This window comes from Austrofundulus limnaeus, unplaced genomic scaffold, assembly GCF_001266775.1.
Source record: "Austrofundulus limnaeus strain Quisiro unplaced genomic scaffold, Austrofundulus_limnaeus-1.0 Scaffold91, whole genome shotgun sequence".
NCBI classification, from domain to species: domain Eukaryota; kingdom Metazoa; phylum Chordata; class Actinopteri; order Cyprinodontiformes; family Rivulidae; genus Austrofundulus; species Austrofundulus limnaeus.
Genome location: NW_013952493.1, coordinates 1,031,715 through 1,042,363, shown reverse-complemented (window position 1 = coordinate 1,042,363; position 10,649 = coordinate 1,031,715). Strand labels below are relative to the sequence as shown.

The 10,649-nt window shown below is 37.9% G+C and overlaps 3 protein-coding genes across 6 annotated transcripts in view; 1 reads left to right on the top strand and 2 right to left on the bottom strand.

The window, feature by feature from the left end:
* The window catches only part of pih1d2 (PIH1 domain containing 2), an 8,234-nt gene extending 7,300 nt beyond the window's left edge, over positions 1-934 (bottom strand). The window contains exons 1-2 of one of the 2 annotated variants that reach the window (XM_014012465.1): positions 879-934; positions 525-759 (exon numbers count right to left, since the gene is read on the bottom strand). In XM_014012465.1, the coding sequence (XP_013867919.1) occupies positions 525-719 (195 nt within the window). In that variant the 5' untranslated portion in view covers positions 720-759; positions 879-934. The other variant, XM_014012464.1, reaches the window with a different exon arrangement.
* Positions 935-2,844: 1,910 nt separating this feature from the next.
* Positions 2,845-8,742, bottom strand: tmprss5 (transmembrane serine protease 5). 2 transcript variants are annotated; one of them, XM_014012456.1, is made up of 13 exons: positions 8,538-8,742; positions 7,642-7,780; positions 7,154-7,234; positions 5,942-6,055; positions 5,454-5,589; positions 5,187-5,300; positions 5,027-5,070; positions 4,703-4,865; positions 4,378-4,562; positions 4,036-4,134; positions 3,779-3,921; positions 3,531-3,683; positions 2,845-2,997 (listed from the first exon to the last, which is right to left on the bottom strand). In XM_014012456.1, the coding sequence occupies exons 1-13, from the start codon at positions 8,538-8,540 to the stop codon at positions 2,989-2,991; spliced, it is 1,383 nt and encodes a 460-aa protein (XP_013867910.1). In that variant the 5' UTR covers positions 8,541-8,742; the 3' UTR covers positions 2,845-2,988. The 2 variants fall into 2 exon arrangements, with proteins under 2 accessions (XP_013867910.1, XP_013867911.1); XM_014012457.1 differs by having other exon boundaries at positions 3,584-3,683.
* cadm1b (cell adhesion molecule 1b) overlaps positions 3,895-10,649 on the top strand; it is a 327,978-nt gene continuing 321,223 nt past the window's right edge. The window contains exon 1 of one of the 2 annotated variants that reach the window (XM_014012463.1): positions 3,895-3,912. The gene's annotated coding sequence lies outside the window, so the exon portion shown is untranslated. The remainder of the gene's footprint in view (positions 3,913-10,649) is intronic. The other variant, XM_014012461.1, reaches the window with a different exon arrangement.

The following is a 10,649-nucleotide window of genomic DNA, read 5'->3' as shown; positions in this document are numbered from 1 at the left end:
TACATACATACGTATATATACAGTATATATCTCAGAGGTGTAAAAAGCGGGGCCCGTGGGCTAAAACTTGCCCACCAAGCCATTTGGTTTACTTAAGAAGTATTTGTATTTCATGAATTATATAATTGCCTTTGGCCCGCAGCTCTCGGACAGATTTTCATTTTGGGGAATATCATTAGGCAAAATCTAACTGCTCATTTTAAATCATAGTTAAGTACAAAAAATATCAGATAAGACTTTTACTCAAGTAATATTCCTAAAGGAGACTTTAACTTTTACCAAAGTAAGTTTTATAAGATACTTGTACTTTTACTCAAGTAATATTCCTAAAGGAGACTTTAACTTTTACCAAAGTAATGTTTTGGTAAGATACTGGTACTTTTACTCAAGTATCACTTTGTGGTACTTTTTACAACGCTGCTTTTTATTTGTGCAAGTGGAAAGAAGCGTGTGGCTTGATTACATGCTACAACGGCCTTCCATACTTTACCACACATCAGCGCACCTGTGACTAATAAACTTACCAACATTTCAGTTCTCACACAGGAGTGGAGCTCAGGCGGTGCGTTGAATTCTGCCCCCTTTTTCATTTGTATCTCGATAAACTTGCGGTATCCTGTGGGGTCATTTAGAGAGAGCTCATCCAGCATGGACCAAAACTGGTTGACCTGCCGCAAAACATCTACTTCTGTTGAAGACATATCGTTCTTGTCATTCATCGTGTTAGCCTCAGCTCGCTCGGTAATTTAGCTGTCCCAGCTGCAAGAAAAAAACGCTTAAATGTATGCGTTTGATTTGCAAAACAAGCTTATCGCTAAAGTTGCTGTTGAAACAAATTATAATGTAGAACACTGAGGAAAAACATGCACAAACCAAACCTGGTAAGTTTCGTTAACATCTCAACGAGCACTGTTTGTTAGTAATTGCCATGGACACTTTATAAAACGCTAAAGAGTCGCCCCCTGTCGGACGCAAAGAGGAAATGCAGCTTAATAATAAATGGACTTAGTGTTTGAGAGAAACATGATTTATTCTTCACGTAAAAAAAATACATAAAACATATTTTTAATGTTCACACACTTTTTATATATATATAAAAATACAACATAAAATGCATTTTAAAGATCCCAAACTTGGTATAATGTATACATAGTATAACTGACATTTAAAATATAAATTTGATTTTGATTTATTTATTTAACAGGAAAAGATTATTAAAAATCAAGCCTGACTCAGCATAATGCTGTTTTACATCAGGTTCCTGTTCTGCAGCACATAAAACACTCAGAATTACAGCATCACAATCACATCATTATTATTATTATTACACCATAGACACAAAGACAAACAAGTATACCAAATTTCAAAAAGGCAGCATTTGCAAAATCGGATGTCTAAATATGAGCACAACAAAAAGTGTCCAGCAGATGCAGACAAGATTCTTCTTAAAGGGCTGTAGTTTTGAAATGGACTTTATGTTTTGAGTAATGTCATTCCATGCTTTAGTATAAACATAGAAGATAGGCCTCTGGCCGTATCAGTTTTTAAAAGTTGGTAAAATCAGTTGTCCTTTTGTAACAGATCTAGTTGAATGACCACTTCCAGAATTTGATTTGGGCAGCAATGCACAGAGAGTTCCATAATTGGCACCTTGGAAGATCTGAAAATATAAATTAATACCACTATACAAAACATAATTCTGAAAAGTCAAGGCATCAGACAACGAAAGAACTGTACAGTGATGAGTCCAACCAGGAAGTTTTTTTTTATGAATTTTGTAGGCCCTGTTGTAGAGCCTAACTATGGGTTCTAAGATTTCATTTGTTGTAAGAGACCAAACAGGTAAACAGTACGACATGGTTGAGAGTATAATGGCATGAAGATAGATATTTGAAACAGAAGATGTCAGATTGGATCTAATTTTTGAATAAACGTATAATTTCTGTTTCAACTTAGTGGTTAAGACTTGTACATGATCACAAGTCAAATGAGAATCCAAAGTAATTCCAAGATATTTGTAGGTAGTGACAATATCAAGGGGTTTGTTTAAAAAAGTGAGTTGATTTGTTATATTGAAATGTCTCCTGGGTGAGGAAAAATACATGCACACAGTTTTTTTTTAACATTAATTGACAAAAGATTATCTTGAAGCCAACCATGAAATGTCTGAAGATCTGCTTGTAACTGACTATTAATAGATTCTATATTGAAATCAGACAAAAAAAAAAAGAACAGTATCATCAGCATACATTAAAATATTTGAATACTTCAATATTTTTGGAAGGTCAATTATGTATAATAGGAAAAGCAATGGGCCCAGTATGCTACCCTGCGGAACTCCCACGGAACAGGGCAGAGACCCGGACACAGAGCTTCCATGTTTCACACAATCAGTCAAATAAGAGGAAAAAATTTGAATTGCAGATTATGAAAGTTGAAAAGAAATCAACTTTTGTAAGAGAGTATAATGATCAACTGTGTCAAACGCTTTACGGAAATCAATATATACAGCACCAGTTACTTGACCTTTGTTCAAAGCAGCACGTATTTGTTCAGTGGATAAAATTAATGTAGACATGGTTGACCTTGACTTGCGGAAACCATGTTGGCTATTGCTTAGCATATTACTAGCTTCTAGATGCTGAAGTAGTTGATTAAATAATGTTTTTTCAAGTAACTTAGAAAAATAGGAAGAACAGTAATTGGCCGAAAGTTTGAAACTTCTGTTGGCTCACCAGATTTAAAAATGGGAGTAATCTGAGCAAACTTCCAGGCATCTGGGAAAATAGACTGCACAATACATAAATTAAGCAAATGATGAAACAATGGTAAAGAAGTGTTGGCATGCATTTTCAAGAAATCCATATTTATCTTGTATTTGTCAAATGCACATGAGCCATTTAGAGATTGGAGTGTATTAAGTGTATAAAATACAAAGCTATTATTTTCAAATATCTCAGTCACATCAACAGCATCTTCTTCTTGTTTTCAGTGATCCTGCAAAGACAGTGAGTGATCATTAGCAATCAGTGTAAACTTTAATTACAGCATCCCATCCTTTGTTTAGCTGAACCAAAAATAATAATAGTTGTGTGCGATTACTGTAATTAGGATTCTTGGAACTGATGTAAACGATTGTGGTGTTTTAGTTCAGTGGCACAATGAAAAAACCAACAACAAACAGATTAACTAGAAATAACTAAGTCACAAAGCTTTTTAAAGAGCAGAATTTTCAACAAATATTTGGAAAATTTAAGTTATTCACTTAAGCTCAGTGACTTTTGTCTGATTTGTTTTTGATTAGCTCAGTCAGAAATTTCTTGAAAGAGTGTGACATTGTCAAATTCAATGTGAAGCAAATTGTTTGGAGACTTTTGTTCTTTAGTCATGTTTTGTACTAAAGCAACATGCAATATGTAGTTTTGCCATCCGATAATACATGCTGTAATCATAGCGTGCAGATCAGCATTATACTATGACTTATGTGGTTCTTAATTTTGTGATCCATCTTTTCTTTTTTTAATCTTTACCTCAATTATTTCATAGATCCAGCCTAAAAATTCAGCCACTTTGGTGTAAACACCTGGATGGTTTGGTTCTGCACATCCTGTTCCCCAGCTGACAACTCCGACCAGCCTCCACACATTCTCATCCTGGCAAACAAGAGGACCGCCACTATCCCCCTGGAGAGGTAGACACAAACACATTACACTTTAGCTGTGAGCAAATATCACAGGAAAGGGTATATCTTAAACAGGCTTCAAAACATATATCTGACCTGACACGCGTCTACTTTTCCCTCCGTGTAGCCGGCGCAAAGCATCCGTGGCGTGATCTCTCCGTTGTACATGCAGGAGCTGTTGCAAACCTTTGTGCTTATTATAGGAACTGGTGCTTCTTTCAAGGTGTCGGGTGAGTGAACTGAAGGAGGAAAGACACATTTAATGCTGCTCTGTAAATACAAGCGTCACATTATGTTTGATTTTGACACGTTACTGGAGTAAACACTGGAGGTGTGCTGCAGCGGTATCTCACCCCCATCAGGCTGAGTGTACCCCCATCCTGAAATCCAGCACTGTGTGCCACTGGGGAGATCATAGTCATACTGAGGCAGACAGATGGGTCTAATTGTGTCTAGTTAAAGGGGGAAAAAAGGATTTTGCGTCTTAACACAATAAATCTGACAGGTTACAACATGACTGGATTAATTTACAAGTTTTGCTTTTAAATCTTTTTACTATGAAGACTTTAATCCATGTGCTTAAGAGATTTACATGGGCTTTACCAAGTGTGTTTTTAACATCTGAAGAATTTGTTTTGTTTAGAAGATTTTTTTTTAGTGGACATGCTGGTGTGCAAAGCTTTTGGCAGGCAGACCTGAGAAATTGAGTGGCTTTTGAAGCTTCATTAGGGCTATATCGCTGTCATGGCTTCTGTGGTTGTAGTTTTTGTTGTAGATGATTTTCTCCACGGCGTATCCTGCATGCTGAACCGTTTTAGCAGAACCACGGGTCACAATGCCAGCATAGACCATCCAGCTGGATATTTGAGGAAGCCTGTAGCTGACGTTTTAGAAAAGAGAGAGAAAAAAACAACATAAAATAGATGGGGATTTAAAAGACTGTGTCCAGTTTTGTGCAGCTGTTAACGTCTGAGTGTTAAAGCAGCTGTAGCCTCTTAGTTATAAGGTCAGCTGTCTTACTTGTGCACACAGTGAGCTGCTGTTACGATCCATTGACTGGTGATGATGGACCCTCCACAGTTGTGACGGTTGCTGTAGTAAAGGCTGACCTGCCAGGGCCACCTGCCCAGGGTGGCCTCAACTCCTCCTATTATCCTGGGCAGCTTTGCTCGTGTCCCGCACTCTACACAGAACCATTCATCAGAGAGGAGTTAAACTTGTTGGTGCTGCAGCGAATGTATTCATTCTGTCTGCTCCCACATAGTGTTTTACAAAAAAAGGGATAAGAACAGGTTTTTGTGCTAAATGCAAAGTCATTTCAAAAGTGAACTTTAATTTGCTCACCGAAACATTGCAAAGCGATAACCTTCCCTGTGATACAGCTCTCCCTAAATGAAAATAAATCGGTTAGCTAATGATGCATAATTAATTTGTTTGTAGCCAAAATTGTTCATGCATAATTTGCATAATTATGAGCATGAAGTCCTCAGATAAATTGTCTTACCTGACCTGCCACATATTTTCTAGACTGCTCTTTTGCACTGAAGCAATTTGTACAAAACCATCGGTGTAGTTTGGCCCTACGTCTGTCAGATTCACTCCTTTATGCTTGGTCAGTCTGGCAAGAGAGCACCCAGAAATGGGTGGGAAAGAATATGAACATCATTCAGGTTTATAGGATGTGAAACGTGACTATAAATTATTTATGAACACATAATTAAGCTATAATAAAATCTAAAAGTTGGCACTCGGGTCTCAGTTAGTGACGCACCTCAGATAACCCAGCTGTCTGCAAACCAGTGTTCCCAGTGAGGAATTCCACTTCTCAGAGCAAACTGGCAGCCAGGTGTGCGGTTTCTCCAGCTGGATCTCCAGGAGGGAGTTCTCTGAGCTGATTCTGTAAAACACTGAACCCGATTTATTGAAAATCCCTCCAGAGACGAGCTCTCAATCAACAATAATGAACAAGTGAGTCAGCCATGATTTGGAGAGGGGAAAAAAAACACACAAGTGTTAATATAGTCAATACAAACAGGTGATTAAGTGTGATGTTTTCATGTTAGTCAACGGGAAGCTCTCATTAGTGAGCTGAAAAACAAGAAGCAGCTGCTGCATGTTAATTTAACTGCCATTCAACTCAAACTCACTGCAGAGGTGACCTGTGATCCTGTACAGTGACTCAACAACAGAGTTTCTGTCCCGCTCGTTCTTTTATTAAAGCTGGGAGAAAAATAAAATAAGAGGTCCCGAAAACCAGACCTTTCCTCGGGTCGGAGATGGAGACATCCTCAGTCACGTTGCAGAACGATGTCTCCTTTGTGTCTCCAATCCCTACTGGAGTTTGGGAGGAAGATGGCCTCAGCAGAAGCTTGACTGAATGTAGATAAAAATGGAGTTAATGAGACTTTTCATCACCAAGAGACACGGGCAACAAAACAGTTTTCTGCAAGTTAACAGACAATCTGTATTAGAGCAGACGCACGTCTGTGGAGCAATGAAATCTGTACTTCAGCAAGGAGGTTGTAAATAACTAATTTTTATTTCTGTAAAGGCTGCCAAACAGACAAAAAGCTCATTAAAACAGTCCATTATATGACCATTTCCATTTCATCTCTCAATTCTAATTTGCATCCATAAAGCTGGAGGTATTGGGAATAACTGGGTTAAAAATAATTTAAGCAGTACTGAATTAAATAATAAAGCCCTAAAACTTATGAATCTTTTTTTTTTTATATATTTCTCTATAATGTATTTGGACATGGAATCCAAATTTAACATTTTTTTTCAAGCCTACAAACTGGAATATTTGTTCAGCTTGTTTGGGCTTTCCAAGATTTAGAGTTTGTGTCAAATAAATGAGAATCATGAATAATTTGAACAATTAAACACAGTTTAGTTCTTTTTCTACTGGTGCCAGATGGATTATTTGGCCAGACAACTGTGTCAGCGCTCATTAGATTTTTGCAGGCATGTCTGCATAAATATCAGTCTGCAAATAAGTAAAAAACAAAGTGCAGCTCACAGATAGTGATGAATAATACATTTCTTAGTTTGTCCACCAGGGAGCACTGACAAGTCTATTTTTATGTTAAAACGGGTGTCCATGGAACACTTTGAACAAATGCTTAATGTTAAATAGTATGTAAGAGCTGCGTCTTCAGTCAGGATAAAGAACTAACAGTGATTCTTGGTAAAAAACAAAAACATTTTAGGGATTCGAGTATTACTGCAGCTCATTTAACATTATAAAATGTATTCCTATGTTATACAAACAATATAAAATCATGGTCTTAAGTAATTAATCACAAAATATCAGTAAAGCTTAGTTTTTAAAGCTTTATTTTCAAGTTTTATATTAATTAACATTGTCCAAACACTGCACAGATGCTGCTGTATTTCTAACTAGACCTGACATTTGCTCCCACTTTTAGCGCTAACTAGAGTCATTCTTTCTCTGATGCATGAACTCACCTAGAAACCAGACACCTACAGCTAAGCCTCCCAGGAGTCCAAGAGCGCACACCGCTGCCAGCAGCCTCACCAGTCTGTAGGCTAAAAGAAACAGTTCAAACTGGCATTAAAGCTTCTCCAGCCCTGTTGGGAACTGACGAGGAGGAATGAAATACCAGCTGTTATTAATATATTGCAGTGTGAACACATAGCACCAGGAGGGATTGAAATCAAGCATTATTTTTTCTTGCATGTCAGAAGAATTAAAACATCATCTTGGAGTTGTTTTTATGAAGAAGAAAGCACTTCTGTGGACACTGATGCAGCGTCTCTGTTGTAGTTTGATCAGATAGATCAGTGGTGCCCAGTCCTGGTCCTCGAGGGTCACTATCCTGCATGTTTTAGTTGTTTTCCTGCTCTTCAGCAGGTCTTCAAGTTCTTCAAATGCCTGTTAGTGTTAATCACTCATTCATTCAAATCAGTAGGATAGACGCTGTAATGGAACTCACCGTGACTTTTGGAATGAGTGCCCTTCAAAAAGCCTTGGACTCCTTTGGTCGCTGCAACTCCTGCTGCAGTTTCTGAGTGAAAAGGATGACTGACAGCAGCTGGGTTTTCAATCACTGACAACGTGTCTCCATCAAGACTCTGTAGGAATTACAGTAAGAACGTCAAGTCGAGGCTCCTATATGGCTCTTTTCTGTTTGACAAAGTTTTGGCAACTTTTCTGACCGTCCGCTCCTGAACAGTCGTCAGCTTGTCGGGTTCTGTCAAATTTAATTAGCAGCTCTAATTCTGAAAATGCTACCCATCATTAACCAGTCCAGATGTGTGCAGTCAAAGCTGTAAACATCACCACACAGTGTGTGTGTCATATTCTTTTTAGTGATTGAGGTAGAATGAACTAATTGAGGTTTTGGCTTGTCTGTTTCTTGGCTGCTTGTATTAGACACAACAATTCTATTTATTTTTTCTGGTCTCCGACAGATTTTATTACACTGGGGTGTGTTTGTTTATTGAGCTAACACTCCAAGTAGCAGCTGTTTCTATTGGCAATACATCGAGCTTATTGTCGTAATTACAACATGTTTCTCTATAAATGGGTGGTGCATAATTGATATTTTACAATTATATTGCAAACTCTGCCTACATAAATACCACACCAACTGCCCTCTCATAGCACTTAAGTGTGGATTAAGATGTAATTATGTCCTGCAGATGGCTTCAGTTCTATGTAAATAGTCTTATAAGTGATTGAACATTTCTGAACAACTTCATCAGTTTTTGGTAAGCCAGTAAATGTGGCATGATGTGATTTAAGGTAAACAAGAAGATAAAAGTTAATGTGAGAGAGGAACAAAGATCAGGAAATCTCCAGACAAAGTAAAAATGTTTGTTTTCTTACCATGTTTTCCTTGAGTACAGTCTTGAAGAAAAGGTAGCGGTGCTCCTGCTCCTCTGTAGGAGAAGGAATAAAGGTTCGACCTGCTCACCGTCGATGCACCGTTTGTCGTTTGGCAAAATGCAACTCTGGATTTTCCCTTCACAAAGATACAATGAGGTCAGCAGTGGTGTAGAGAATGAGCCCGTTGTTTGACCACATGGTCATGGGGGCCTGTGGAAGGAAGCTGAACCAGGTTTCACTGCAGGGGAGGGTGGGGGGGGGCATCTCCAGAGGTACCTCTGAGCACATTATTAATGGCACACTTGAGGTTTGTAAGATGATACGTTTTTTACCTGTGCCAGAAGATTCTCTTATTTTCTTCTGAGACACATTATTACCTGACAGTTTGTTCATTTGGAGGAAAGGTCATTATTTCAGATTGTTGAAAAGTCTCATTTCATGCCAGTCCCCGGCATTGGAAATCCAAAGCTATCATCTTTCAACACTCAGGAACAAATAAAGTCTGTGCTGCTGGCCTGCTGACAGATGACTCTCTCCTCAGAGACTTTTTCTCTCTTTTTTCTTTTTCTTTTTGCTAGATTTCTTTGTTTTTTTTTTAATATTCGTTTTGTTTTAATTACCTACAAAATGACTTGAGTGGCCTAAGGATCCATTAAGAATATTAATAGAAGAAATAATTAACAGACATGTGAGGGATGAGTGCTGTTTGAATGTGGTAAGAAATATCTTGAGCTTAATAAGGGAGACAAAGTCTGCCATCACTTCATTTCACAGAAAATCAAGTAAATTTCCATTGAAAAGACAGTTAATTAGATCCTTGTAGCAAAAAATGGGGCATGTGATAAGAGCTATTTATGTATGTATGTCTCATATTTATGATGTAGGATTAGCTTGGATCCAGGTGAGGGGATGCATTGCCAAGAAGAAAATTCCCCCTCATCTGAATGTTAAAGCTGAATCCAAGTGATGACCCAGATCTATTTGGTTCATCTGACAGGTGCCACTGCTGAACAGAGTAACAGGCATTGCGGCTTATTATAAATTGCTTGGGATGAACCAAAAGCTGACATTTATATCACCAGACCCATGAGGTTAATAATATTTGCTGAATTGTTTTCCTGCAGAGGCAGACAGAAAAACTAACATAGGAGCTGTTGCCTGGAAACTTTTTCTGCATTTCATGTCTCCCTCTTCTGGTGAATGTATTTTTTTTCCCTTTGCAAAGGAAATAAATATTTAAAAATCGAAATTTATTTTGTTGTGAATAGTTTTGATTTATTAAAGTCACTTATTCAGGGATGCAAAACTTGAGAGTTCAAGGAGCTATTTAATTGCTGCTGAAACAATCCGTTAATTAGTAATGAAACAACTTGAATGACCAGCAAGTTGCATGCTACTGTACATAAAGTGATGTAAATTACTACAAGACAAAATGACCTTTATGAGGATTTCAGTCCAAAAAAAGAAGTCATATCTCTTAGTTGTGTCCAGGGCCCAAGTTTTATGTTGGTTTGATTTATCACAATTAAAAAAAAGTCTTATTTTTACTCCTGGTCATTGACTGATCAGAAATGAAAACTCAAATTCCTCTGAAGTCAACCTGACACCAGTGGAGCCTCTGAGAACCTCATTAATTCTTGTATCAAACGTGAGGCTCGTCTGAGAGAAGCTGAGCTGTAGGCCAGTGTGGAGCTGCATCTTTCTTCCTGTCTCTGCTGGGGGGGTGGGGGTGGGTCTCTGTCTGTATGTGCTCTGATTTGATCAGCTCCTTTCTTATCTGGGCCATTAATATTTATGCCTCTGTTCAGTGTCCAAACCTTGACAGTCAGATCCCATCTCTTGAATACCACCCAGAAATCGGTTCTAAGCAGAAGGGAGATGCTTCTCCTTTTAGATGAGCTCAGAAACCATTCTGAATTATTTTAAACAGCTTGTTATAAATCCAGTCACTTTCTGGATATGAATTGTCCTTAGGGACTTTTTAAAAAGAAGCAGTGCTGTGAGAAAATGTACACTCCTATACAGTGGTTTGCAAAAGTATTCATACCCCTTGAACTTTTCCATATTTTGTCACATTACAACCACAAACATAAATATATTTCACTGGAATTT

Excerpts from the sequence above, each read along its gene's own strand:
- tmprss5 (XM_014012456.1), bottom strand. Across the intron at positions 6,056-7,153 it reads TGTAGGTGTCTGGTTTCTAG|TCAAGCTTCTGCTGAGGCCA; the intron begins GTGAGTTCATGC and ends ATCTACATTCAG. Across the intron at positions 5,071-5,186 it reads GAAAATATGTGGCAGGTCAG|GGAGAGCTGTATCACAGGGA; the intron begins GTAAGACAATTT and ends ATTTTCATTTAG.